Raw genomic sequence first — 25,123 nt, 5'->3', positions numbered from 1 at the left:
GCATTCATTAAAGGGGCTTTGGAGAAAAGAGAGCTAGAATAGTAACTTGGGCTTGGGGAGTAGATACTGAAAACAGGATCTAAGTTGCATGGACTGGTTTTATCCTCACAGCTGCCAAGGAATCCATATGGAATTTCATATGGAACTCAAGACTTTCCACTTACTTCTGGCTCTTGACCTTCGCTTCTTGAATGTGACCTCTTTCTAAGAATGAAATTGCAGGAAATTGCAGTTTATCACAGGCACATCAGTAAGAACAACATTTGTCTAAATGCTAGAGAAGTCTTCTCTAGGAGCAGCCAGCAGAGTCTGACACAAGGAAATTAATTTTTAGGGTAATTTAAAGGTAGAGTCCATCCTGGAAGCAGCTCAAGGTATCTCTTGAGTCACGTGACAGAGCCCATTAATCTCTGGAGAAAAAGCAGGTGCAGCCTCAGCAAAACTGCACAGCCTTGCGACTTGGGATATCCCCACTAGACACCTGGTAGCTCTGGTGAGTAGCTTGTCTGACCACTCCAGTTGCAGGGCTCACAGAAGCCTACTGGGTTAGGGTTCATCTTTTCACTAATTTAACTTGAGATCAGAGTGGCCCAGCTGATCAGTTGGAGAGTGCTATTCCTCCAGTTGCAGCGGGCTTCAGGACTGTTGTGGGCATTTACTATTTCTGGGACATTTTAATCCCACTGAAATGCTTAGAAAATCTGCAGACTTGTGCGCCTGGCCTCCCTGAGGCAGAATCCCAGAAAAGTACAATTTCCAGTCCCTCGTGCAGGTGGAACACGTCACTGAGATGTCATGTGAGACTGGATTCACAAGTGAGCAACTGGATGAGGGGACTGCATGTGGGATCTGATTTGCTGGCAAGAATGGAAGCAAAACAATCTGCTTCTGAGATGGTGGTAAGTGTGACATCAAGTCCCTGGCACCAAAGAGACATTGCTGGGCCAATGGCACAATTAGTGGCATCCTTCCTGCCATCCATTTTGTAACATGACATATGGGTACATATATATTTTCTGGCTCCTCCAGCCTTACAAGAATTCTGTGAGCTGCCTAACAATCTTTTTCATGAACTCCTTTTCTGATTTATCAGCTCAAATTATCTTCTGTGGCTAGTAACTAAAAATTGTGACTGAGGCTGGGTGCTGTGACACTTGGTAGTAGTCTGGGTGGCTGAAGCAAACGGATGAAAGCTCAAGCCCAGTGTGGTCACTTAGCAACAGCAAGACCCTATCTCAAAACAAAATTTTTAAAAGGGGTGGGAATGTCACTCAGTCTAAGGATTCTGGGTTCAATCTCCACTATAACACACACACAAAGTTATAACTGATATAAAAATGGGCACTAGTGTTGTGAGAACCTTGGGGAAATGAGGATCACCTTGGATGAATGATCTGGCAGGGATTGATAGCTCTGACTTTCCAACAGCGTTAGAGGATGGGACTCTGGCAGCCACCGATGTACCTGTGGCTACCAGGGACAAAATGCACCCTCCAGGCAAGCTTTTGGGGCATCTGGTACCACTCCTATAAAACAGTATGAAAGCCATGAGGCGTTAAAGACTATAGGGTGGACTACAGGAGGATTTGCTCCATTTCCATGCACTCAAGACTTCCAAGTGTTCCCATAGCCTCAAGGAGCATGAAGATGTACTCCTCCCCTGCCCTCTCTTTCACCAGTTTACAGCCACCAGGAAAAATGATAAGACATTTATTGAGTCATCTACAGCAATGTGACATTCTTAAAATCCTGGACAAGGTTGTGAGCACAGCATTAGTGGTGGCAGAGCGGGCAGTAAGGTCTGGGGGGCTCATCTTTATTGTGGGAGATGAAATCCAGGTGGCCCAGCTCTCATGAATGAGCCAGGAGCTATGCCTGGGATGCTAGGGGCTGCACCAACCACTCCAGCCTGACAGGTGCAAAGCCACAGGAGAGAGACATCAGACGAGGCACACATGGACAAGGGCAGACACATCCCAGGAGCTGGAGTTTGGGGAGAGGAGAAGGAATGAGCATACTGCCCATCTGAGGAATGTCCATGAAAGATTCCCAGGAAGGTGGCATGGCAATGCTCCATCCTAATCTTGAAAGCAAACTGAACAAACTGACAGTGATAAAGCTGGAACTCTGTCCACCAGAGCTCTCTGGCTGTCCCCTTACCCCCAGTGCTGGTGGTTTTACAAATGGAGTAAAGGTTAATCCAGAAGGGCTCAAAGCAGTAGACAAATAGCAAGGAGTCCCTTTTGGGGAGCCTTTGCCCAGGAACGAGCCTACATCTATGTTGTTGCCAAAGTTCTTTCTCACACATCAACCTCATATTGGCCTGTAGGACAGATGATGCAATCACGTCCTCATTTCTCAGACTGGAAGGCAGATGATGGAAGAGGGCGAATCTGGAGTCACAGAGCAGGAGGCAAAGCTCAGGTTAGAGAACTGGTTTTCCCACACTATGCTGGCTCCATTACTTCTGCAGTCTAGAGTCCTGACAACTTTCCATAGACAGAATCTGTATTCTGCACAGGAGTGTTAATTCTTCAAATGCTGTCTGTCACATGTCACACTCTGGTCCTGTACAAGGCGGTGCACATATTGCTGGGGCCATGTCTTCATCCAGATTTATGCTAGATCCACCCATGTTTCCTTATCAGTCCAAGGAGGAAGTCTGACCTGCAGGCCTCTAAGTTTTTCCCAGCTCTAGTATTTTGTGACTCTCCCCCAAAGATACATAGGGGATGAGTCAAGATCAAACAGCAGGTCAGCAGCAAAGCTGGGATAGGTCCAGGTCTCCAGGTCCCTGCTCGGGCTCCTCCAGCCAGTTTCCAAGTTTCCTAGGCTCAAGTGGGAGTCGATGGTGACAAAGTACTCATTGCTTTCGCTCTGGAGTGGCCCTGAAGGAGGTAAGGGTACTCAAAGAATTAAAGAGAGAGCCTCTTCCAGCCTTTCCTCACGAAGAGAGGGGCGCATGAAGAGGCTGAGCCTTTAGTGAATGACAACAGACACAGGTAAATTTCCAGCTTTGGACCCAGCTTGGGCTCCCTCACTCTAGTGCCCAAGAACCCAAGACAGGGTGAGATGGAATTACTGTGGGCCACTGGACGTGTCAAGAAGGCTCACAGTGCTGCCCAAAGAGAATACAGTCTGGCTTCAAGGTTGGGGGGAGTCATAAGGCTCACAGTACTGGGACATAAGAGGGCTGAACTTCCTAAATCCCACTCTCTGACCCTTCATTGGCTCAACAGCAGCCTCAGATTACTTGACTTAAAAAAACCCTACTTCCCTCAGGACTAGAGACCCTTTCCACATACTGCCTGCCACTCCCATGGCTGGACAGTCATGACAGGGAACTATATGCCCCCTTATCCCAAGGAGAGGTCACAGCCTCCTGTGGTGGGTGAGGTCTGTCCTTTAGGATTGCATAGAACAAGAACCTTCCCAGGAATGACCCTCCATGGGCATGGAGTCCCAGTACTCCACTCTTCTCCAGCCTCAGCTTTGCCAAGTGCCTAAGGCCTCTTCACACAACAATTTCTTACCCTTTCTTAGTCAATCCTTCCCAGGGCTCATTCCCAGTGGGTGGCTGGTGTTTAGACAAAGAGTTCTAGGGATGCATTGGGCTATATACAAGTCATCTAGTCTTATTGCCCGTTGTACAGATTTGAAAACAGAGGGCCAGAGAGGGAAAGGTTTTGCCCATACCTCATGCTGTTCATGTGACCCTGAAGGCCAGATTTTCCTAGGACATTCAGAGTACATCACAGACATCTGCTCATAAGACTGGCGAAAAAGCATTCAGATAGAAAAACAACCAATAGGAACCGGAACCTCTAGGAGGACTCAGGCCCAGGGCTCAGGAAACAGTTCAGGACATGGGACTTGGAGTAGATTTTGTTTTTGCTGTTTTGTGATTATATATCTATAAAGTCACAGTTTCTTCTTCCACAGTGAAGCAGACCTGCTGGTGGGGTGATGGCAAATGGATGAGGTCCATGGCCAGAGGACTGCTTGGATACCAGTCATGGTACCCACCCCAAGGAGAGGGATGAGTCACCACATCATGCCCAAGGCACCTGTTCAATGACCCTGGCTTAAGTCTTCCCTCCAGGATGCCAGCTACTACTGTGGTGTCCAAACAGAAGAGTAAGGAGTTTGGTTCCTAAGCAAAGGAAAATAAACAGCATTCCCCACCTTACTTACCCACATACACGTACACATGCACCAACACCTTTGATGATAGACACAGTGGTGCATGCTCATCTACCTGCCTTAGTTTTGCAGTGGAAGACTGCTGAAGTACAGAACATGGAGAAGGAACAGAAGCAACTTTACTTCACAAGAGGGGAAATGGAGGCTCAAAAGGGAGCATCATGTCCATAATCTTAGTATTCTAAACCCAACTGGGGCAACTAAATCCAACTAGGTCTCTGAATCCTAGACCACTGCTCCTTCCCAGCAGTGTCTTGAGTGCAAGGTGATCAGTATATACTTGCTTGTGTAATACACATGGCCCCAGGGAAGGAGGGGATGACAAGGTCAGGTGCAGGGTGGAAGGGCCACTGCACAGCCTGTGGTCAAAGCCACTAGATGTGCCTGGAAAGGAGCAGTGAGTTCTTTCTCCCTTGGCTTTACCAAAAGATGTAGGGGCTTACTTCACTGCCAAGGACACAGGGCTCATCTCTAATCACAGTGACAAAAGCCCTACCAGTCACTCTGCAGGCCTCTCCCGAAACACCATCTCATATCACCAGGGCTCCTTCTGCTTCATGAAACTGAGCAAAGCAAAACCTCCCTCTACCCAACTCCCCAAGCACTCCACAACAGGATCATGAAGCAAGTTCTCAACCACACAGACATGAACAAGACCAAGAGCTGATGGAATGAGCTAGGGTACATGGGCCATTGCACACCAGCACTTTCCTCTGCTTTCCTGGTTGCTGCCTGGTTGTGCCTGTTTTTTGTAATTCTTAGGCCGTGGCTGTGCAACCTGCAGCTGGGAGCTAGGATGGGTGTTGCTAAGTAGCCACTCCACCCATCAGCGGCTTCTGTTAATGGACATGGTGGACGAGTTATCCCTTCAGGACATCCTAGCAGCCTACAAGAATCCAATGCCAAGGGCACTCAAGGAAGTCTTCGCAGAGGTCTCTGAGAAAGTTCAGAAGCTGAGTCCAGGCCAGAAAAGCTGGCATCTGGGGCTCATCATCCATTAAGGTGGAGTGTGGGTGAACCCTGGGCCAGGGACTTGGGCACATGGAGGTGCAAGGTGCTTCTGGACTTGCTGACATCACAGGAAGGCAGCTAGTTCATTCTAGTCATGGCTTTGACTTAAGGGGAATTGAGGGCAAGGACACAGACTCTCCATAGTAGGGGTGACTGGGGAGCAACTTCTCTGGAGTAGCCCCTGGGGACAGAAGGTGGAATGGTAGCTACCAGATGAACCATGCCCATCTTGCATCAGGGGTGGAGCGATGGAGATGGGGAAGGTCTTCTTCCATGGATCTTCCAAACTCCTCCATCTCCTCTCCATTCGTACGCACATTTCTGGCTCTCAGTTCTTCTTGGATCAAATGAAAAGCACCAGAACTTTCCCTGACCCTCAGCCCCCACCCCACAAGTGAAGTCTCTGACTGAAAAAGCCCGGGAGCTGTTCCACTGCCCTGGCATCCAGGAGCTGGGACACTGTGATGTGCTGAGCCCAGGGCTGAGAAGGGCCCACATTTGAAGTCAGGCATGAGGGGGCTGTTGAGGCAGGTACCACCCCAGACTCTCCAGACCAGGGTCCTTCCAGCCTCAGCTCACAAGGCCTCATGCCTGGGGGCAGACCATCACTGAGGCTAGCCAGACAGTGGGGTGGAGCTGGAGCCTGGCTGAGGTGAGAGAAGCAAGGATGAGACAGACTTCCAAATCTGAGGGGTATTTACATGTCAAGTCAGGGCCCAGGGGACCGTGGTGGGTGGGGCCAGTACCAAAACAGAGGGGCCGGTAGCAGATTGTGCCCTATTTCCTTCTCTCCCTTGGAGAGGAGCCAAGCTCCAGCCAGGACCTGCCCAAGGGGTGAGGAGAGGCTCAAACATGCGCCACAGACACCTGCCTGCAGCCCCAGCCTGTGCAGGAGGAGAGGACAGCGGGGCTCAGGTGGCCAGGTTGTCAGCTGGAAGGGTGGACATGCGGAGCTGGGAGCTGCTCTTGCTCAGGATGGAGAGCTGGGTTCCCCCATTCACCCCACTGCTGGCCAGAGATGGATGCCGGTGCTTGAAGTCCATGGTGAAGTAGCGATTCACCTTCCAGCTCCGCCATTTCCGCTTGATCTCTGCCTGCACCTGCAGGGAACAATTGGGCTGTGACTTCTGGGTGGACTTCCCTTCCAGTTATCAGCCCTGCACAGCCTGAGGCCTCCCGATGCTATGCCACTGCCCCTTCCAGCCCTTCCTCCTGCCTAACCGCAGCCTACAGATGTTCCTAAGTCACTGTCTGGGCAAGGTCTGTGGACAGATGGCTTCCTATTTTACCTGAGCCAGGCTGTCTGGTCTCACTTGTATCTTCAATAAGCAGTCCCTCAGGGCACAGGGATCAGCATGAGGACTCCTACTCTCACTAACCATTAGCAGTGAGCTGCACTTAAGAATCACCTGGGGAGCATTAAAAATTCCAGATGCCCAGACCACATGAACATTTACATGTGGTAAGACCCAGACATCCATAGACTTTAAAACTTTCTCACTTATACTCCTAAGTGAAATAAATAAGTCACATGTGTGTAAATACCAAACAGTTTCTCTAGTGCGAAAAACTATAAGAGTACATAAGATCCTAATGATATAATTGACAAGGTGAAATAGGAAGAAAGGGGCTAAAGGTGTAGGGAAAGTGGGAGGGGTAGGGGAAAGGTAATAAGGGAAAAGAAAAAAATGTGAGAAAATGAAAATATGGAAATGAAGTGTTTGTAAAGGGGGAAGGGAGGAGGAGGGGAAGGGAGGGCAGGGACAAGGGGAAAAAATGAGAACCAAGACCTGTCATGTAAAGGTACAAGATCCCAACGATGAATGTAACTGTACTGTATACCTAAAATGTACCAATAAACTCAATGAGGAAAATAAATAAATAAATAAATAATCTTTCTAGGTGATTCCAGTGAGTAGTCAGGCTTGAGATTCATGAGATAATTCCTCTCTGGGCCACCATATCACTGTGTTGCTCTTGGCTTGGTGAGTGGGGGCCATGCCAAGTGACTCTCGGTCCCTATCTGCTCTGCAGCCAATCAGTTTAGTGCAGTGCACAAACTGCACCACTGGAAACACAGCCCAGCCACTCTCTCCGCTTCCAGCTCCCACCTCCACTACAGGCTCTTCACAAGCTACACATACTCCTACTTCTTGGCTCTCCCAGCTCCTCGTGCAGGGCCCTCTCTGCCTCTCCCCAGCTGTCCTAAAATGATCCTTGCTGTAGATTGTCCTGATGATCACCAAGCCCTAGCTTCTCAGATGCAAAAAAGAAAGCAGCCTACTGAGGTCACAGTCATGCAGAAAAAAATTAAGTGTTGTTACTCTTGTCTACTCCCCAAGCCCAGGCCACCCATCTAGGCCCTGCCCCTGCCTCGGTACCTCTGTTCTAGGCTCTGCCCAAGAGCACCACCCCAACAGGCTAGAGAGGGAGCCCAAAAGTATAGCTCTGGAAATGGGACATTATAGGAAGGCTTCAGGTCTTTTCCTGGGGCCGCTTCCAGATCCTCACAGTCCCTCCTCTATCAGGGAGCATGTGTGGGCCAGGCAGGCTGGCCTGCTGCATGCAGCACTGAGCACTGCAGCCCTGCCTGTTACTTCTAACCCACAGGCAACCCCCTCTGTTCCTCTTCCTCACTGTCACCTCCCGCTCACTGAGGTGTGGCTCATGGAGAGAATGCTCTGTCAGAGCTCTGTGAGCAGCAGAGCAGGTGCCTTTGTTGGTGGAGCTCTGTGCTGCAGTCTGGGCCTCAGCTGTACAGTGGGAGAGAGTCTGGCACAGGCAGAGACTGTGGTGCCACATGGTACTGGTACCACATGGTCACTGACAGATGCATGACCAGCCCTCTCCTGTCAGTACTGGGAGCTTGGCCGTGCCCTCCACAGAGGAATTCACTCCAGCAAGCCTCACCTCTACTGCTGAAAAGCTGGAAGGCCAGAGTCTTACCTCCCCATTCAGGAAACAGTAGAGAATGGCCACCACAAAGCCCTGGGGAGAGAGAAAAGGCAAACCTGAGTGTGCTGGCAAAGGATGTTCTGAGTGCTGTGTGCCTGGGCATGTGGGAAGACCAGGAGTTGAGGAGACACTAGGAATCACCAAAATACAGTGACCTGGTCTGGGGTGCTGCCCAGGGATACGGAGTATGATGGGACACATGTCACTCTGCTCCATCAAGATAGGCACACCTGTGAAGCCAGGTGGCTGGTGGACCAGTCACCACCAATACACCTCGGCTTTGGATATACCTCGGTCAAATTCTTTCCATTGTCAAAGGCCAGCTCCTTCCTGTTTTCAATAGGAACCCTTCTTTGAATGCTGCGGAATTTCCTCTGAGCTCTCCAACAGTCTACAGGCTCCTGAGGGCAGGACATCTCCAGGACAGAACAGACTTGTGGCCTCCCTTGCTGTTACCATCTCCCCATTCAGCCGCGCACTCCTGTATGTCCGTGTGGAGGAAGCACTTGGCACAGAGTGGGAATTTAGCTAGTGCCAGGGACACGGAGAAAGCCCATTTTCCTGCACACTGCCAAGCTGCTCCTCACAGCGCCCAAGCTGGGGGGCTCATATGTGCAAGTATGTGAGGAATGACAGCTGGGAGACCCTGGCAAGCACCACAGCCAAAGCCCCGGGTTCTGATTCTGGGGTCAGAATGCTGTCTGAAATTCCCAGCCTCACCAGGCCAAGCACTTGAGCCAGGTAAAAAGTCCTTGAATTAAAACGGGGGCAGGGGGAGAAGTAAGTCGGATACAGAGAGTAACTTCCTGACCAACAAGCTCACGTGCTAATTTGAACAGGTCACTTAGAAGAGGACGCCCAGGGAGCTGTGGTTCCTTTCAGGGTCCACTGCTCCTCCCATCTGCTCACTTCCCACTGTGATTCACTCACTTGCCTCCAGGCCCACTGACTCACTGGTCCCTCGCCCGCCCCCTCAGCCCCTCCCACCCTGGCATCTGCAGCTGCTGTGTCATTCAGCCTTGGTCCTGTGGCTGGGTCCTGTGCCGGGACCTTGTGCCAGGGACCCCCAACCTGAGTGAGGCAGAACTCCAGCCCTCAGGAGGCAGAAGGTCTAGCAGGCTGAAGTCCGGATGTGGACACACAGGGCTGTCAGAGCCATCTACCCTGAAGCCCAGGCCACTGGGGAGCTGCCACCTCAGGTTATCCAAGGGGGCCTGGCTCAGGGTCCCCAGACATGGTGACAGCCAGACACTCATGTGTCTCCTTAATGCTGCAGACAGGGCTCTCGCAGCACACTCCTGTGTTGGTACTCATTTCAGAGACAGAAACACTGAGGCCCAGAGCCAGGGTTATAGATGTTCCAGGGCCACCAGCAGGTCAGAGGCCAGGCCCTGGCTCCTGGGGAGCTTCGCCCTGCATGTACCACGCCTACCTGGAAGGAGCCCAGCCCCAGCTCAAACACGAGTCTCTCCCTCTTGCTGACATGCTCTGGGGAGAAGGCAAATACGGTGTAGTGGATTCCGAACAATGGAATGAGCAGCAGTGTGGACCGGGCCAGCCGTCTGTTGGAAGAAAAGTGAAACATATGCTCTGGGGGTTGCCAGGACTCGAGAGCAGAGTCACCAAGGCAGAGAATGAAGTCCCAACCCTCTCACTCCCTGGATACCCTGATCTGAGACCTGCTCAGCGTTCTCAACTGGCTCCCAGGGCTCCCTGGGTTATTACGGGTACCCTCCCAGCGTGCAGGGCCCCCACTCAGTATCCTGCAGAGCCACCAAGAATGGGTGATGTGCTAAACCTTCGGGAAGATAAAGTCAGGGCAAAACTTGGGGTTGGGTTCAGGAGGCTTGAGGCAAAGCAAACCTTCTCAAACCCAGAAGGAAGCTCTACGCGCCCCAACAGGGCTGCCTCTAAGGCCTACAGAGACAGTGGTTTCTGAGTCTAGGTCTAACTGGGGATATCCATGGAGAGCAACAGCAGATATGAAGACAGGGAGGGAGAGCACTGGGTGGACCACAGAGGGAGACTGGGAAGGATCCTCGGAAGGGCTTACTGACTCTGAACATAAACCTCCACCTGGGCAGAAGGAAGCTGTCACCTAGCAAACTAAGTCAAATGAAGAGAAGGATATCTGCTCTGGGGACCCCACCAGGCCTTCCGAGACCAGCTCTCCCCACACTCCTGGGTCAGCAGTCCTGGGCCCTGTACTGAGGGTGAGGGGCATGGGTGCCCATGGCAAGAGCAGCAGTTTTGGTTGCTGCTCCATGGGAAGGAACTCTCCCCGGGGCGCTCCCAAGGTGGGGCCCCATCTCCGCCATTCCTGCACACTGGCTTCCAAGAGTTCAGCCCCACCCTGCTGTGCCCAGCCCAGCTCTTCCAGGACATCAGCTTCACCTTCTCCTGGCAGAGCTGGGTCTGCCCAAATGGTCGAAGGGTTTCAGGGTGGCTGCTGGGTTGGGGGCAGTTACACTGTGTGTCCCTCCTCTCCCTGAAACCCAGCCTTGCTGGGAGAGAACATTCTACTGAATGGGATGGGCTCCAGATTTCTAGAAACGCCAGACCCACAGACTGTGTGAGGCCTTGACATCCGGGCACCTATAAGAGAGGATGAGGCAGGAGTGAGGAGGAGGCAAAGGGGGAGGGGAGAAGACACAAAGGAAGGAAGCAGAGTCTGAAGAGATTTCAGCAGGAGGAGGCTCAGCCCAGAAAGGACTGGGCGTGGCAGTGGGGTGCTCACTGTCCCCTCCCTGCTTACTGCTCACGGGCAGCACCTTCTTGCAGGCCCTGGGGTTCCTGAACCAAGGCAGGGCCAGTAGGAGCTGAGCAAGTCGCTGCTCTGAACCGAGGTGGGCCATCCTTTCAGCTGTCCTCTGATCTGTTTCTGACTATGGCCCCTAAACACCAGGCAGCCCCCTGTCTATCTCTGTCATGTCCCACAGCAAGCACATCAGCACAGAACCAACTCTGCTGCATAAAGGAATAAGTGGATCACACAGGCACCAGCTCCTGGAGTCTGTGTGGCCCCAGGGCCTGGGAAGGAAGAAAGCAGGGGATATTTGTAGCTGGCACAGAAGTCAGAAGAGCAAAGTGGCCAAGAGTAAGCAGCTTTGCTGTGCTGGGGGCTGTGCCACTTGAGGGGAGCAGTTCTGAAAACCCAGGGAACCAAAGTGTCAAACCTTCCCAATTTCCACAGTGGTGTTAGGTCAGGTTCAGAGTATAAGAAACAGGGACCTTTGGGGCATGAGCGCAAGCCCTGCTAGCCACAGGATGATGTGATGACTGCACTGAGCCTGTCCTATGGAGCAGTCCCAGGGCACCATCCCTCCCCAAGGCCCTATAGCAACCCTGGTGTGGTCCAGTGCTTCAGGTGGAGACTCAGGAACTCAGGATCCCCTCTGGCAGACAGGACAGGGACAGATGAGGAGGTCATTTTGGCATGGGACATGTGAGCCTCACTCTAGGATCTGATAAGCCTAGAGAGACAGCGATGCTGGGCCTCCATCCTCCTCCCCCAAGGCCCCATCCCAAGGTAGAAGAGTCCTGAAATGCCAAGAGCTCCCAATGATCACAGGTACCCAGCGCGCAGCCAAGGAGGCAGTGCCCTACTCAACACGAATGCCCAAATAGAGGCTGGCGTTCTGGTCAGATACTACCTGGGACATGGTGCTAATGACTCTCTGGGTTCAAATCCATACCCTGCCCATTATGTGGCCTAGAGAGAATCAATTTGGCTCTCTGTGCTTCAGTTTTCTCATCTGTGAAATGGCGATAATACAAGGACCCAACTCACAGGGTCACTGTGGCTGCTAGCTCACACAGACAGTACTCTTGAACACAGAGTGAGGTCTGCTGCCCTGTGCAGGGGACAGTATCTGTGAACAGAGGTCTACACTTTTAGAAATAATTTTGCAGTTGCAGAGACCAGACCAAAGCCCAGAGAAGTCAAGAATTTGGAGAGGGCCACACACCAGGCAGCACTGACAGAGACTGCACAGCTGTTTCCTCAGCACAGGCCAAGCCCCAGGATGCTCCTGCAATAGCTGCAGCTCCATCCTCACAGTCTGCCCGTCCGCCCCAGGACCAAAGGACTGCAGAGAACTCACAAGACACTAGGACATCAGCATGCAGCAGCCAGGAAGTGGGGTTGGGCCAGGAGGCACAGGTTGGCGCTCCACGTTCTCCAGCCCGGCGGGACACAAGCTTAAGCCAGTGGCGGCAGTGGCGACAGCATGCGTCTCCCTCCCCTCCAGGACACCCGGCCACAGCCACGGCCACACACACTTACAGAGTAATGGTGGACAGTTCTGACATCTTGCAAGAGTGCTGCTCAGCCCGCTGTGGCTTGCAGTAGCATTTCTGCACGCAGCTGCTGGGTGTGACAAGATTAGCACTTTTGTCAGCTGGGGGCCTCGGGCAAGGAAGAAACTGAGGGCAGGTGGGCAGAAGAGTGAGGAGGAGGAGGCAGGGCCAGGGCAGTCATGTGGAGGAGGAGGAAGCTGAGAGCTGAGACATGGTCAGCTCTGGACAGAGAAATTCACACTTAGATGTGCACAAGTGTGTGCATGGTTGTACATGCACATAGAAGCACTCGCATTGGGACCATTGGTAGGTAAGTGGGCTTAGAGCAGAACGCGTGTTTGGAAGAAGGGCCTAGTGGGGATTAAGCAAGGAACCAGAGGCTTTCTCCAGTGTCAGCCCCAAGCTCAGGGCATGGACTCACTGGGGATCACTCAGTGAGATGAACAGCTGGAAACACACTGTGGACTTCACATGCTGTCTGGCACGTCAGAACTCTGGCTTGATTGTCGAGGGCCCTTAGTTGTCCTCTGGATGTCCCCTCTCCCCCCCTCTCCTACTGCCTCCCAAGCCCAATGTGTCAAGGCACACAGGGGAGCAGAGGTAAGCTGGACTGACTGTATTATCAAGTAGCTTAGCCCTGCAGTATCCCATGTGATAGCCAATACCCAAGTGTGGCTATTAGACTTCAAATTAAATCAAATTAAATTCTGCTTCCTCAATTGCTCTACCACATCGTGTGGGTTCCTGGCTGCATGTAGCTGGTGGCGACCATACTGGACACAGGGACACAGGCATTTGCGTCCTTAGAGACAGGCCTAGGCTGGCCTGGATCAAAGCACAAGGGCAGGAGCTGAGGACTGAGAGAGCACCATTTGGACACTGACCTGGTGTCCCCTGAAGGAGGCGGCCCCAGCAACCAGTCTAGCTCCACACTCTGCTGGGCATGGAGAGGGCACCCCTTATCTCACAGGAACCTCAGTCTAACCCCCTCTTCTACTGGCCCTTAGTGGTCCTCCCATTCTTGATGCTTTTCAGGGGTGGATAAAACCTGTTTCATCTTAGACTGCAGGAGTTACTACTTCACCAACCCTCCTCAGCAGGTAACATTGAGGCTACTAGTAACTGGCTGGGGTACTGATATCCAGAGTAGATCAGATGTCAGTGAAGGCAGATTCGAAGGACAAATTAGACCTTCAGCATCCTGGCCATCATCTGTACCCCTCTAGTTTGTGGTTCTCATTTAACCAACGTCTTCTTTCCTCTCACACCACCTGTGAGGTGAGTACCATGGGCCTACTTTGCAGAAGAGAATCATGAGCTGTGGTTTGATGCTTTGCTACTCAGAGTGGGCGCAGACAGCAACAGCAGGTCTGCCTGAGTATGTCTTAGAAACACAGGCTCTAAATTGGGCATGGTGGTCACACCTGTAATCCCACACTCTGGGAGGCTCAGGAGGAAGATCACAAATTTGAGGCCAGCCCAAAATAAAATGTAAAAAAAAAAAAAAAAATTAAACGCCTGGGAAAGTAACTCAGTGCAAAGGCTGTGGGTTCAATTCTCAAGACTGAAAAAAAATGTCTCAGTTGCCACCCAACCTGTCATTTGCTCAGAACCTGGATTTTAATAGAAGTCTTGGGATAATACACACTCCCGTCAATGCTTGAGAAGCCACTGAGATACGCATGTGTCAGAGAATTTTTCAAATACCCTCAATGAAGGTTAGAGGGTTTTTTTCTAGGTACAAAGGGACAGATGCGAATAAGAATGCTTTCTTTAGTTAATTAAAAGAGTACAAATAGGTCTATAGGGATGTCAGCTACTCTGTACATCACATTTATTATTTCCCTATGGCCATGACCCTTCCGCCTCAACTGGGGTGGGCCACAGAATCCGGTCGAGAAGCCTGAGAGCCTACGTGCCATGCTGAAGCCCTCACTCTGAAGTCCAAGCTTTAGCTGTTCCCTGACACCCCTTTATGTTCAGCTCCAAAACTGCCCCTGCCCTTCCTGGAACCAAGAGATTTCTATAGGAAACATGGGGCTCCTTTAATATTTTGAAAAAATTTTTGGAAAGTTTTCTACAGAACATTCACTGACTAGTTTGCTGGATGTGAGGCTCTAATGGGGGGAGAGGAAGGCAGATCGGAGAGGAAAGTGGAGGATGACCCAGAGGGCTCTCAGGGGAAAGGGGAAAGGGGAAAGGCTCTTCCCCAGACCTTCAATGTCTGTGCAAAAGGATGCACTGAAAAGAAATAGAACAAGACTGTGGCAGCATAGCCAGAGCCAGGAGCATGAGAAAGAGAGAGACAGGGGAATCTCAGGACAATTAGTGAAAAGGGAAAAGAAACTTTATCAAGAGGAAGAGATGAGCCTCAGCAGGCTGCTGAGATTGTTCAGAGTTGGCACCAAGGGAGAATAAGTAACAGCCGAGGGTGTTGGATGGGGCTGCTGGAGAGTGCAGCCACTATAATCAGAAGGCGGGAGGCCCCTGTGGTAGATGCAGCACCTGGTCTGCAGGTGAGCCCCCCCGCTGGAGCCCTGGCCTCCAGGCCTGGATTGGCTATAAGTTTGCAGGAAGGTCAAAGCCATCCCCAGAACTTGACATTCACATCTACCAGTAACAGCCAAGGACCCAGCAAACACAGTGGACACGCATGGTGAGTGTTTGTAAGCCTCTGTGTGCGGGATGGCTGGGCTGCAGCCGAGGCGTCTGTGATTCTAGGGATCAATGTCATGTTGGGTCCTCGGTGGTCACAGGACATAGGGGTCTGGGCTGACTATATGCCACAGGGTCCTTTCCGATGCTGAGATGTTGTGCACCCCAGAACCCTGCCCAGTCCCCAAGAAGCACCCCCTCTACACTACCAACCCAGTCAGAAGCATGGCTAGACAGATCTTGGGAGCTTCCTTGACACGACCACCTCTCTTCCACTATGAGGACAGGACAGCTCTCTGTGCCTTCTGCCCTCCTGGAGCAGTCCCAGCTAGGAAGCTGGCACCCAAGCTCAAGGCTTTGTTTGGACACTGACTTTCTGGGTGATCTTAAGTGTTGCTCTTCTCTGGGCCTCAGTTTCTCCATCTGCAAAATAACAATTCCCTGCTGCCAATCTCTCATAGGAACTGCAAGGATGGGATGATCCTAGGTGTGTGTGTGTGTGTGTGTGTGTGTGTGTGTGTGTGTGTGTGTACAGGGGATGCTTTTGGAGTGGAAGATAAAGCTCCTACCCCTATAAACTGGAAGCCTTTGGCTGTGGGTGAAGCCCCGAGCCTGACCTTCCTGATTGCAAAGCTGCCTTGAATAGTGGTGTGGATCTTGGGAGACTTGAGCCTTCCTCTCTGGTGGGGCTAAGGAAACACAGGCATGGGGTGTAGGGGGATTCCCCTCTAGGCCAAGAGTTAGCTTCTGATGCTCATCTTCTGCAAGGGACTCCCACTGCAAATGAAGCTAGGTCACCTCAGGGCAAGGGGTGGAGGCTCTACCTGTACAGTGCGTGTCTGTTGCAGAAACCTCAGCCTTCCCCCTCTGAAGACAGTGAGCTGCACACGGTGGTAAACTTGGACTCTCAGGCAAAGGCAGGCTAATCCTTCCCCAGATAAACACTCAGCCCTATCTCCTGTCCAAGACCAAGTCAACCCTGGGCCCATGCCGAGCCCTGACACAGTCCCTGGCTCCATCTCTGGCCACTACCCAAGCCCTAAGCCTAGCCACTCATTCTACCAGGAACATCAGGGTGGAGCAGGGATAGCTCAGGACCACTGCCCCCTGCAGGATCCCACACCCCAACTCCTTCCAAGGCTGGGTAGGGAACATCGTCTTGGACTAGAGAGGACAAACCCTTCATCTCAGCAGCTGGAACCAACCTACAGGAAAGACAGTGAATGCTGGGCTGAGGGCACAGGCAGGGGGTCCTCTCGGGCTTTCTTGGGGACTCCCAGGCTTAAATTTGTTCTGGAAACAGAGGAAAAAACCAGACAGCTGTTGTGGGCAGAACCAAAAGAGCTTTACAGCCTAACACATAACACTGGGTCCCAGGGGTCCTGGGCACAGCCCTGGGCCCTCCCTCTCCCCCAAGCCCTTCCTCCTCCTCCTCCTCCTCCTCCTCCCAGGCTCTCCCCTCCTCCCCACACAGATACTCCCTGCACAGAGCCAGCTCCTCTTCCGAGTCCTCCAGATTGGGGACACTTTCACACAGGGCTGAGCCCACCAGGGGCCTCTTCTTCCGAGAAGCCTTATTTTATAGATTTCACAGCAATGCTGTGGAGCCAGGCTGAGGGCAGGGCCTACCTGTGCTGCAGCAGTGGCTTTGCTCACTCCTTCCCACCAGATGTGTGGTGTGCCACTGGCAGCTAGTTCCCTGGGTTGTAGCGGGAGAATTCTGTGTAACAACTGCTTACCTAGCCTACCAGATGCACAGGGGATCTGTGAACGGTAAATGTGCACAGACCAAGTTGCAAGTATTTTAAGTGCTCTGTAAATCTCAGTGACACTGTCGCTGGGATCATCACTCATACTCACCCACAGAGTCTCCTTGACCCTGGAAAACTCAAACATGTGGCTGAATTCAGCAGGATCAAGCGGATCCCTCATCCAGCTCGGCCCTCCCACCTGCCTTGCTGACTGTATCCACCCAAGTTTTTAACCCTGTAAGGCTCAAAGCTAACAGGATTTTAGAGAAATCCTTCTTATTTTTCCTCTAAAAAAGAATTTACTGAGATTGCACAGAGATGTTGAAGATGCTTTTACTTTATTGAAGCAAACAAACTACTTGTTTCTTTAAATGTCCTAGATTGACACTTAAATGTGTAAACCATGTACGATGCATGAGTGCTTCTCATTGATGCTTCAGGAAGATGTATGATGAAACTCCATGGTTCCTAATGCGTGGACATGTTAGGCCCACGTCTCCCCATCAGACCCTGCTGCCTGGGGCAGGATGTCGGAGCTGGCCAAGTGTGATCGGGGCTCAGCAGGTTGTCCCGAATTGCGTGAAGCTGCGTGAGCCCAGGTGTGTGTGTCCCTGCGCAGGCAGAAAGAAGGGAAACTGGGAGGATCCCTTCTAAAGAAGAGGCCCCAGGACCTCAGAAAAAGAAACAGATCCTGCCAGGAAGGGGAGGAGGAGATGAAGGTTGCTTAAGTGAGAACATGGCTGACTTGGCTGTCTGTCAGCTCCAAATACACAATTGCTCTCAATGCAAAAGCTGATCCGCAGTCAAGCAGGAGAAATTGAGGCCAGATACAAGGTCATGGTTTCTAACCCTGAGCAGGGAGGTGAGGGGATTGGCAGGGTCCTATTCTGTGATTCCTGGAGATGAAGGCAGGAATGATTGCTCTAGGACAGGTTAGTTAGGTGGTGGTAGAGGGCTGGCCGCACCAAGATGTTATAATTTATATTGAACAATTTTCTACTACACAGGAGACAAAAAGACAGTAAATGAATAGCAAAACAAGTGTCTTCCTATGTAATGTAATCATTACAGAAGCACTGAAACACAATGAACATCCAGGCTCTCGGCTAATCCCCCCCCCCCGCCCCCGCAAGGAAAGGGGAAATACCCAGGCTACAAGACAGGGAAAAAGCAAGCTCCACCCTGCTGGGGAAGCCCTCAGGAATCTTCAGGAGGGGTCTGGACTTGATCTGTGAGCAGTAACCCCATCCCTGTCTCTAGAACAGTTGAGGTACTCCAGGAGCTCTGTGCTGGGATCTCCCTATTGTCCCACCCATTGTTTCCTGGGCAACCAGCCATCAAAGCTGTGTGCTCAGATTGGAGCCTCTGATGAAGCCAGGACCAAGCACCCAATGACAACCAAGCAAGCTCCTTCTAACTTCACGTATTCTGAAAGAATCCAGAAAGCTGGACTTATGGCTCCTGCTGTGTACCTCTAACCAACCATAGTGGATCACCAGGCTTTCTCTTCAGCATCAGAAACATTCCCATACCCCACACCCCAGCTGGTCACTCTCCCATGCACATGGCCTGCAGGGTGTGGTAGGGATGCTCTGTCTGATTTCAGATGGGGCAAGACAGGAAGCGGAGAGGGTTGGAAGAGACCTGGCAGGATACGCTCCAAGGGCCATGATTACAAAAGGTTCCTCAGAAACCAAGAGGCTATGAAAGTCAAGAACGCCTTGCACGCCATGGTAAGAGGTTTCCCTTGAACCCCCAATAATCACAAACAAAGCAAATGTTTGCTTGTCGACGAAAGAGTATCAGACAGATGCAGAGGTAGAGCTGCCCTCAGAGAAGGCAGAGAACAGAATACTTGGTCCAGGGAAAACGTCTTCCTGTGTCACTAGTGGGCACTGAGCAACTTTTTCATGTTGGCCTGGGGTGTGGACCTACTAATGGTGCTGACAAGCTTCCCACAGAGCCAGAAATCCCGATGGAAACCCCAACTCTAAACAACCAAGCCCCTAATGACCATAGGCAGTACGGTGCTTCCCACTTTGATTTTCCCAGTGTCACACAGGTTGAATCAGTCTCTTTCCCCTTCCGCATAATGACAGGCAGACTGGGTGCTCCAGAACTGCCTAAAGCCTGGAGGGCAACTATATTTTAAAATATGTCTGTCTATATTTTAACGACACTTTAATTAGGAAGGAATCTTGCAAATGGCTGTGCTACCTTGCCCTGTCAGCAAAGCCCAAGCCTCTCTCACTTGTGACCCAAGGGCAGGCCCATGTGGCATTCAGAATGGCTGTGGCATCCGCATGACGGTACTTACAAGTAGATGCTGGACTCATTGCCTCCCATGTCTGGAGACTGCAGTTTCTGCACAAGGATGACAATGATGCCAATGAAAAGCACAAAGTTAACCTGAGGAGCAAAGAAAAAGCAGAAAAAGTTAATCGGGGCAAAGATTTGGCACAGCCCTGCCTCTGCACAGACTACTACTCCCCAGCAGGACCCTCTTGCAGCTGTGCAGTCAAGAGCACATAGATTTCTAATCCAAGAACTCCAGGGCATCTCCCCAGCCTCCCAGTGTCAGTGAAAGAAAGGAAAGGGTAGAGAAATGAAATGCCCTAAAAGTGCTAGGAAACGGGAACAAATATCATGAGTGAGGCAGGAAAATGAATACCTTCTGGAAGAGAGAGGGAAAGTAGGACGAGAGGGATGGAAAAACTACAACTGGAAAGACAGAAGAGGCCACTGCAGAGGTGAGAGCTGTTCTCTGGAGAAACTCCAAGTTCAGAGCATGGGATCTGGGGAAGCAGCACGGACACCAGAGCAGGGCTAATGACAGGGAGGCCTGAGACCAGAAAGAGCAGCATCTGCCTTTAGGTAAAGGCAGATTTTAGATTAAAGTGACAAAGGCTTTCTAAACAAGGTGAGAAAGGAGGAGGAAGGGGAGCCAGAGGGCTGCTCAGGGCTGTCTTGGGGATGTTGACAAGTATCCCTTGGAGGAAAATAGCAGAGAGCCTAAAACCAATCCATTAAAAATAATACTTGCTGAAAAATAACTAAGCATTCAAATCAAAAGTAAGAGGAAAGGCCAGGGATTTAGCTCAGTGGCACTGCACCTGCCTCGAAAGCACAAGGTCCTGAGTTTCATGGCCAGTACCAGGAAAAAAACAAGCTAGAGAAAGATAACCACAAATTTAATTTAACTTCTACAGGAAGAAAATTAACAGAGGTCAAAAACTCTTAAGAGGAATTGGAAAAATAGGAGATTTGATCAATAAAACTAAAATTTTATTTTGTTTGTTTTTACAGATCAGTTAGAATGATAAAACATATGTCTTACTCTATCTATCTTGATCTCTGCTACATAGCTAGTGTCTAATCAGTGTCTGGAATTAACACAGCAAATACTGTTCACTTCACGTGCTAGTCAATTCAAAAGAAGAAAATACAATTAAGCAAATTTAGGGGTGAGAAAGAGGACAAAAGATGTACAAATTATTTCAAACCACAAGAAAGCATCACACAAAATGATAAAATCAAAATTAAAAATAACTATACGAGAAAGAGAAAATCAGAATAATAACCTCGGAAGAAATTTTTTGAATAGGTAAAGGTGTAAACTAGTTACAAAGCATCAGGTCCAGATAATTTTATGGACATCTAAGGAAGATGTGATTTACATGCTACTTAATAAATTCAAAGCAAATAAAAGGAAACTTGCTTAGATTACTCATGAGGCGAACAAAATCCTGCTTCCAAAATCAGATAAGGTCAGAAAACAGACAGAAACACACAGATCGTAAGACCACAGAACACATGAAAGGCAATACAAAAGCTTTAAATAAAATATTAACACAGAATTTAGCAGTTTATTAAGGAATAAACAGAGAATAGCCACAAAGATTTAATCTTACAAATGCAAAATATCCACTAGTATTTGTTAAAACATATTGAACAATAAGCTTCCATCATCTCCTAGATGACTGTTTTGATAATTGAAACCTCAAATATCAAAAGAGCCACTGGAAATACTGGAAATGAACATTCTCAGAGGGCAATTTTCTAGTCACAAAAGTGTCAAATGCATATACCCTTTGTCCCAGAAATCCTCTTTCTGGTGATTTTATTCTAAAAACATTTTCATACATGCTCAAGCTGGGCACAAATGTATTCCTGATAGCATTGCTTATAATGAAATGAAAGTGGAATACCATGACCATCACTACAGAAACATATGATTCACTCCTATAACTGTCTCCAAAACACATTTGATAAAACTCATGCTTGATTAAAAAAAAAAAATAAAACAACATACTAAATCAGGCCAGAAAGAACTTTCCCAATCAAATGCAGGATCACTGCCCAGAGGTAGAGCAAACAGCAACCTCAACAAAACCAAGAGACAAATACTGCCAGGAAAGGCAAAACCATTTTCGTTTGCAGAATACATAATTTTCTACCTAGAAAATCCATTAGAATCAATGAAAAGGGTTATAAACTTTTAATAAGAGAGTTCAGAAGTTTAACTAAGCAAAGAAAAAATATGCAAAAATCAACAGCATGCCAATATAACTAACTCCTCTGAAAATATAATTATATGATTCCTAGACCCAACAAAAGCCCATACTGAAAAACACCTTAATATAACAAGAACAAGGATGAACACTAAAACAGTTGACCTAAATGGCTCCATTAGAGACTGAATAAATGGAGAATAATTCCATACTCTTGGAGAGGAAGAGTCAAATTTTTAAGAAAATCAGTTCTCCTCCAAAGTAGTTTATAAACTCAATGCAATTTCTACATAAATCTAAACCAGATTTTTTAAAAATTTGCAACTTGAGGGCCGAGGATTTGGCTCAGTGGTTCCACTGCCTGTCTCACAAGTGCAAGGGACTGAGTTCAATCCCTGGTATCCCCTACCCCAAAAAATGCAACTTGACAAAGGTATTCAAAATCCACTCAAAGAGTAAATATGCACGAAATCTTTATAGGGAATAAAAGGAAAACAAATTTGCATATCAGATATCAAACCATGTTACAAGGTTATCATCAATGCACCGCCTGCCATGGGAATAGACAAATAGATTAATAACATAAAAGTGAAAGTCTGAAACCAAATACAAGTATATCAAGTGTTTATAATAAAATAACATTCCAGCATAGCGAAGAAAGGATTCAATAAAAAACACTGAGAATGTGGAATGTACAACCTTGAAAAATAAAATTAGATAAAATTAAATATCATTTCAAGCCAGATTAAAAAAATAAATTTTAGTCAGATGAAAGGTATACATGTAATAATCTAATCCACAAGTGTTATAAAACAATTTAAAAATATTTTTACATCTTAGGTTGGGAAAGGCCTCCATACACAAGAAATGAGGCACTGAATTCATAAAGACAAAGGCTGCTGGTTATGCTGTCTCAGCAATGCAACATGTCTAACAGATGCAGTGTTATTGTCCTTCAAATAGTAAGTAAGTCAACTTGCTCAAAACTGGGCAAAGGAAATACACAAGGATACACAGAATAAAAACAAATCATCAATAAGTATGCAGAAAAAACTGCTCAGTTACACTAGCACCATGGAGAAATGGGCTACCACTACCCTCCACAGGAATGTACGATGATCGACATTAAGAGTAAAGACAATATTATGGGGGAAACCAGCCTCCCCTCCAGGGGAAGTATGAATTGCTGAAGGATTTTTTGCAACATAATGTGGAATCTGAAAGTTTAAATGTATACTCTTTCGATGCAATGCTACTGTGTAAAGAAATATTTGCAAATGCCTAAAATTTTGCACAAAGTAATTCCTAGGGGTACCTTTTATAATGAGGAAAAATAGAATAAGATACATGCCCTACTGTAGAGGAATAGCTGCCTAATTTGTGCATCCATGTTCCAGAACACAGTGCAGCCATGACGAAGAAGAAATCCAATTTATATGGGGCCCTTTCACTTCCCCTCCCATGTGCCCTTCCATGTGTCTCTTCCATTTCTTTTTCCACTCACCATTATAGAACCAACCACTGGGCCTTTGATCACCCACCATAGAGCCGTGCTGTCATTCATTTCCCAGCAGCTAAAAGATGGGCAGACAGAGAAAAGAGAGATCATTTCCAAGGACACTTGCAGAACACCGCCCCAGCTAGCTGGGAGCCAGTCTCCTCCTGCAGCTCCTGAGGAGGAGCTAGCTGAAAGGAGAACTCTTTGGTGCCTGTAGGAGCCAGGCTCTGATTATAAAAATGGAGCTATTCTTAGGCACCTGGGAAAGCACCATATATCCCTTTCAGATCCAGGTCTCTTGGGGTGCAACATCACCCTCAACATTCTTTCACCCCCTGGAAAAGGGAAATACTCAAAGCTAGGCCCAGAAGCACAGTGGGCTCAGAAACCTTGCACACTCTTTTGTGACTCTGGGTAGAGACACAGCTGGCATGCGTGGGATCATGGCTCGGTGGTACCCAGGGCTTGGACAGTTGTTCAGTGGAGTTCACGTGAAGACACGCAGTCCCTGAGAAGCCACCTGTAAGAATTCACTCTGTGGTCAAGCTCTGCCTTTAGGCATGTACTCACCCCGTGTCATCAAAGTAGAGCCTCAACACAGCCCACACCAACACACACACGGTTGGGGTCCCTGAGAGAGCAAGAAAAGGAGGCCCATGATAACAAGGAAAACCAATGTGTCTGCTCAGTTCCACAGTCCCTGGGGACCTTTACTCTCTCTCTCACACCCAGGCTTTCTGAGACTCTTCATTTCCCTCAGAACCAGAGGTATCTTTTCTCTTGGGAAGGGCGTCCTGGGTTTAACTTCTCCCTCAGACAGTGGGCTTCCCACAGGCAGGAAGGGCAAGAAAGGGCCCAAGAAAGAGCAGTTGGACATCAGCCCAGGGCAGGGCTCCCTCCTCACTGCCACTCACTGAAGCCACAGCCCAGGACATACTTGGCCAAGAGGCCTGAGCCCCACCAAGCACAGACAGAAACCTACCCCAGCCGATAATGATGTACCAGTAGAAGTATCTCCTCTCAGGGAAGAAGGTCTCCACCAGCAGTGTGAAGAGGTACAGGCCCTCGATAAACAGCCAGAAGTAGTTGGACACGACACAGTAGTGAAAGAAAACCATGACAGCCTTGCATTCCACCTACAGGGAGGCCCACGGCCAGGAAGTTTCAGCTTCTCTGGCATCCAGAAAAGTCCCAAAATCCAACCCCACGGGACCAGGCAGTGAGTCCTGAGGGCCTTGAGTGCAGGAGAGCTTGGGTTCACGTGGAGCTAAGGGAGAGAACTTCCTGGATAAAGAAGCTGAAACCAGCAGCATCTTGTGACTCTGTTGAAGCTGCCTAGGTAGACAAATGGTATGCAGGGAAAGGACTGGCCGACAGCACAGGGCCACTAGGCTGGTTCTCCCCTTCTTTCCTCCCCTCTCTCCCTCGGGGAAGGGGAAGAAAGAAGCAGTCAGACAGCTCTGTAGGAGGCTCCTTATAAAGGGAGGATTTAGAAATCTCTCCCACAGGGAGGATACAAAGCCTGGCCCACAGGAATCTTTTTACACAGAAACCCTCCACACACACTGTTCCAGTCAAGGACCGGACGCTAGATGCTCCTTCCATCCCATTCCGTCAAGGCTCAGCCTCTACTGCCTACATATTACCTCCTCCAAAGTGGGCTCAGCTCAGCTCCTGAGCTCTAGAACTGCTAGTTAAATAATTGAGAGCGCAGCAAGCCCTCTCTGAATCTCAGTTTCTTTTTCGGTCAAGCAGGACCTGGCATTTCCACCTGATCTTCCTCAACTGTCCTACCAAGTACCAGGCCCAGGCCAAGTGACTACATACATTGTGGCTACTGGAAGCGTCACTGGAACTGTATGGCAATTCCAGGATGACTCCATGGATGGAGTCAGTGCCTTCACCCACAGGGGCACACTTTTCTGTGAGGTGTCAGGCGTGTGGGGGGGTGACCCTTGGGTGGTGGGTGGGTTCCCCTGGGCTCACTCACAGTAGAGATGAAGCAGTGGTTGTTGTTCTGCTCAGCATACAAGATCCAGTCTTTGATGAAGACAGAGATGGCCCTCAGCATGAAGGACACGAAGAGGTTCATGTGGATGAAGTTGCGGGTACAATGCAGCTTCCTACATGAGCAGGTCAGAGAGCGGGGAGCCTTGAACCCCAAAGCACTCATACCCTCCAGATGGCTCTGGGCCTTCTCACTGGCTTTTCTAAATGGGGCCCCCACCCAGGCCACCCCC

The 25,123-nt window shown here is 49.6% G+C and overlaps 1 protein-coding gene and 1 long non-coding RNA gene across 7 annotated transcripts in view; one reads left to right on the top strand and one right to left on the bottom strand.

The window, feature by feature from the left end:
• Positions 1–1,710: 1,710 nt before the first annotated feature.
• The window catches only part of Adcyap1r1 (ADCYAP receptor type I), a 48,935-nt gene continuing 25,522 nt past the window's right edge, over positions 1,711–25,123 (bottom strand). For 2 of the 6 annotated variants that reach the window (XM_019208063.2, XM_010628337.2), the window contains 9 exons: positions 24,874–25,006; positions 23,866–24,019; positions 23,454–23,514; positions 22,890–22,959; positions 19,192–19,283; positions 12,455–12,538; positions 9,602–9,731; positions 8,161–8,202; positions 1,711–6,314 (listed from right to left, as the gene is read on the bottom strand). In XM_019208063.2, the coding sequence (XP_019063608.1) occupies positions 6,126–6,314; positions 8,161–8,202; positions 9,602–9,731; positions 12,455–12,538; positions 19,192–19,283; positions 22,890–22,959; positions 23,454–23,514; positions 23,866–24,019; positions 24,874–25,006 (955 nt within the window). In that variant the 3' untranslated portion in view covers positions 1,711–6,125. Of the gene's footprint in view, positions 6,315–8,160; positions 8,203–9,601; positions 9,732–12,454; positions 12,539–16,332; positions 16,417–19,191; positions 19,284–22,889; positions 22,960–23,453; positions 23,515–23,865; positions 24,020–24,873; positions 25,007–25,123 lie in introns of all 6 variants that reach the window. The other 4 variants (XM_019208064.2, XM_010628338.2, XM_019208061.2 and 1 more) reach the window with 3 other exon arrangements.
• Positions 18,532–24,700, top strand: LOC104865010. The gene is made up of 3 exons (XR_781043.2): positions 18,532–18,607; positions 22,226–22,347; positions 24,639–24,700. It is a non-coding gene; the product is annotated as an uncharacterized LOC104865010 (long non-coding RNA).

This window comes from Fukomys damarensis, unplaced genomic scaffold, assembly GCF_012274545.1.
Source record: "Fukomys damarensis isolate Sample0158 unplaced genomic scaffold, DMR_v1.0_HiC HiC_scaffold_4, whole genome shotgun sequence".
Lineage (NCBI taxonomy): Eukaryota > Metazoa > Chordata > Mammalia > Rodentia > Bathyergidae > Fukomys > Fukomys damarensis.
Note: the sequence above shows the minus strand (reverse complement) of the source record. Positions and strands in the feature narration are given on the sequence as shown.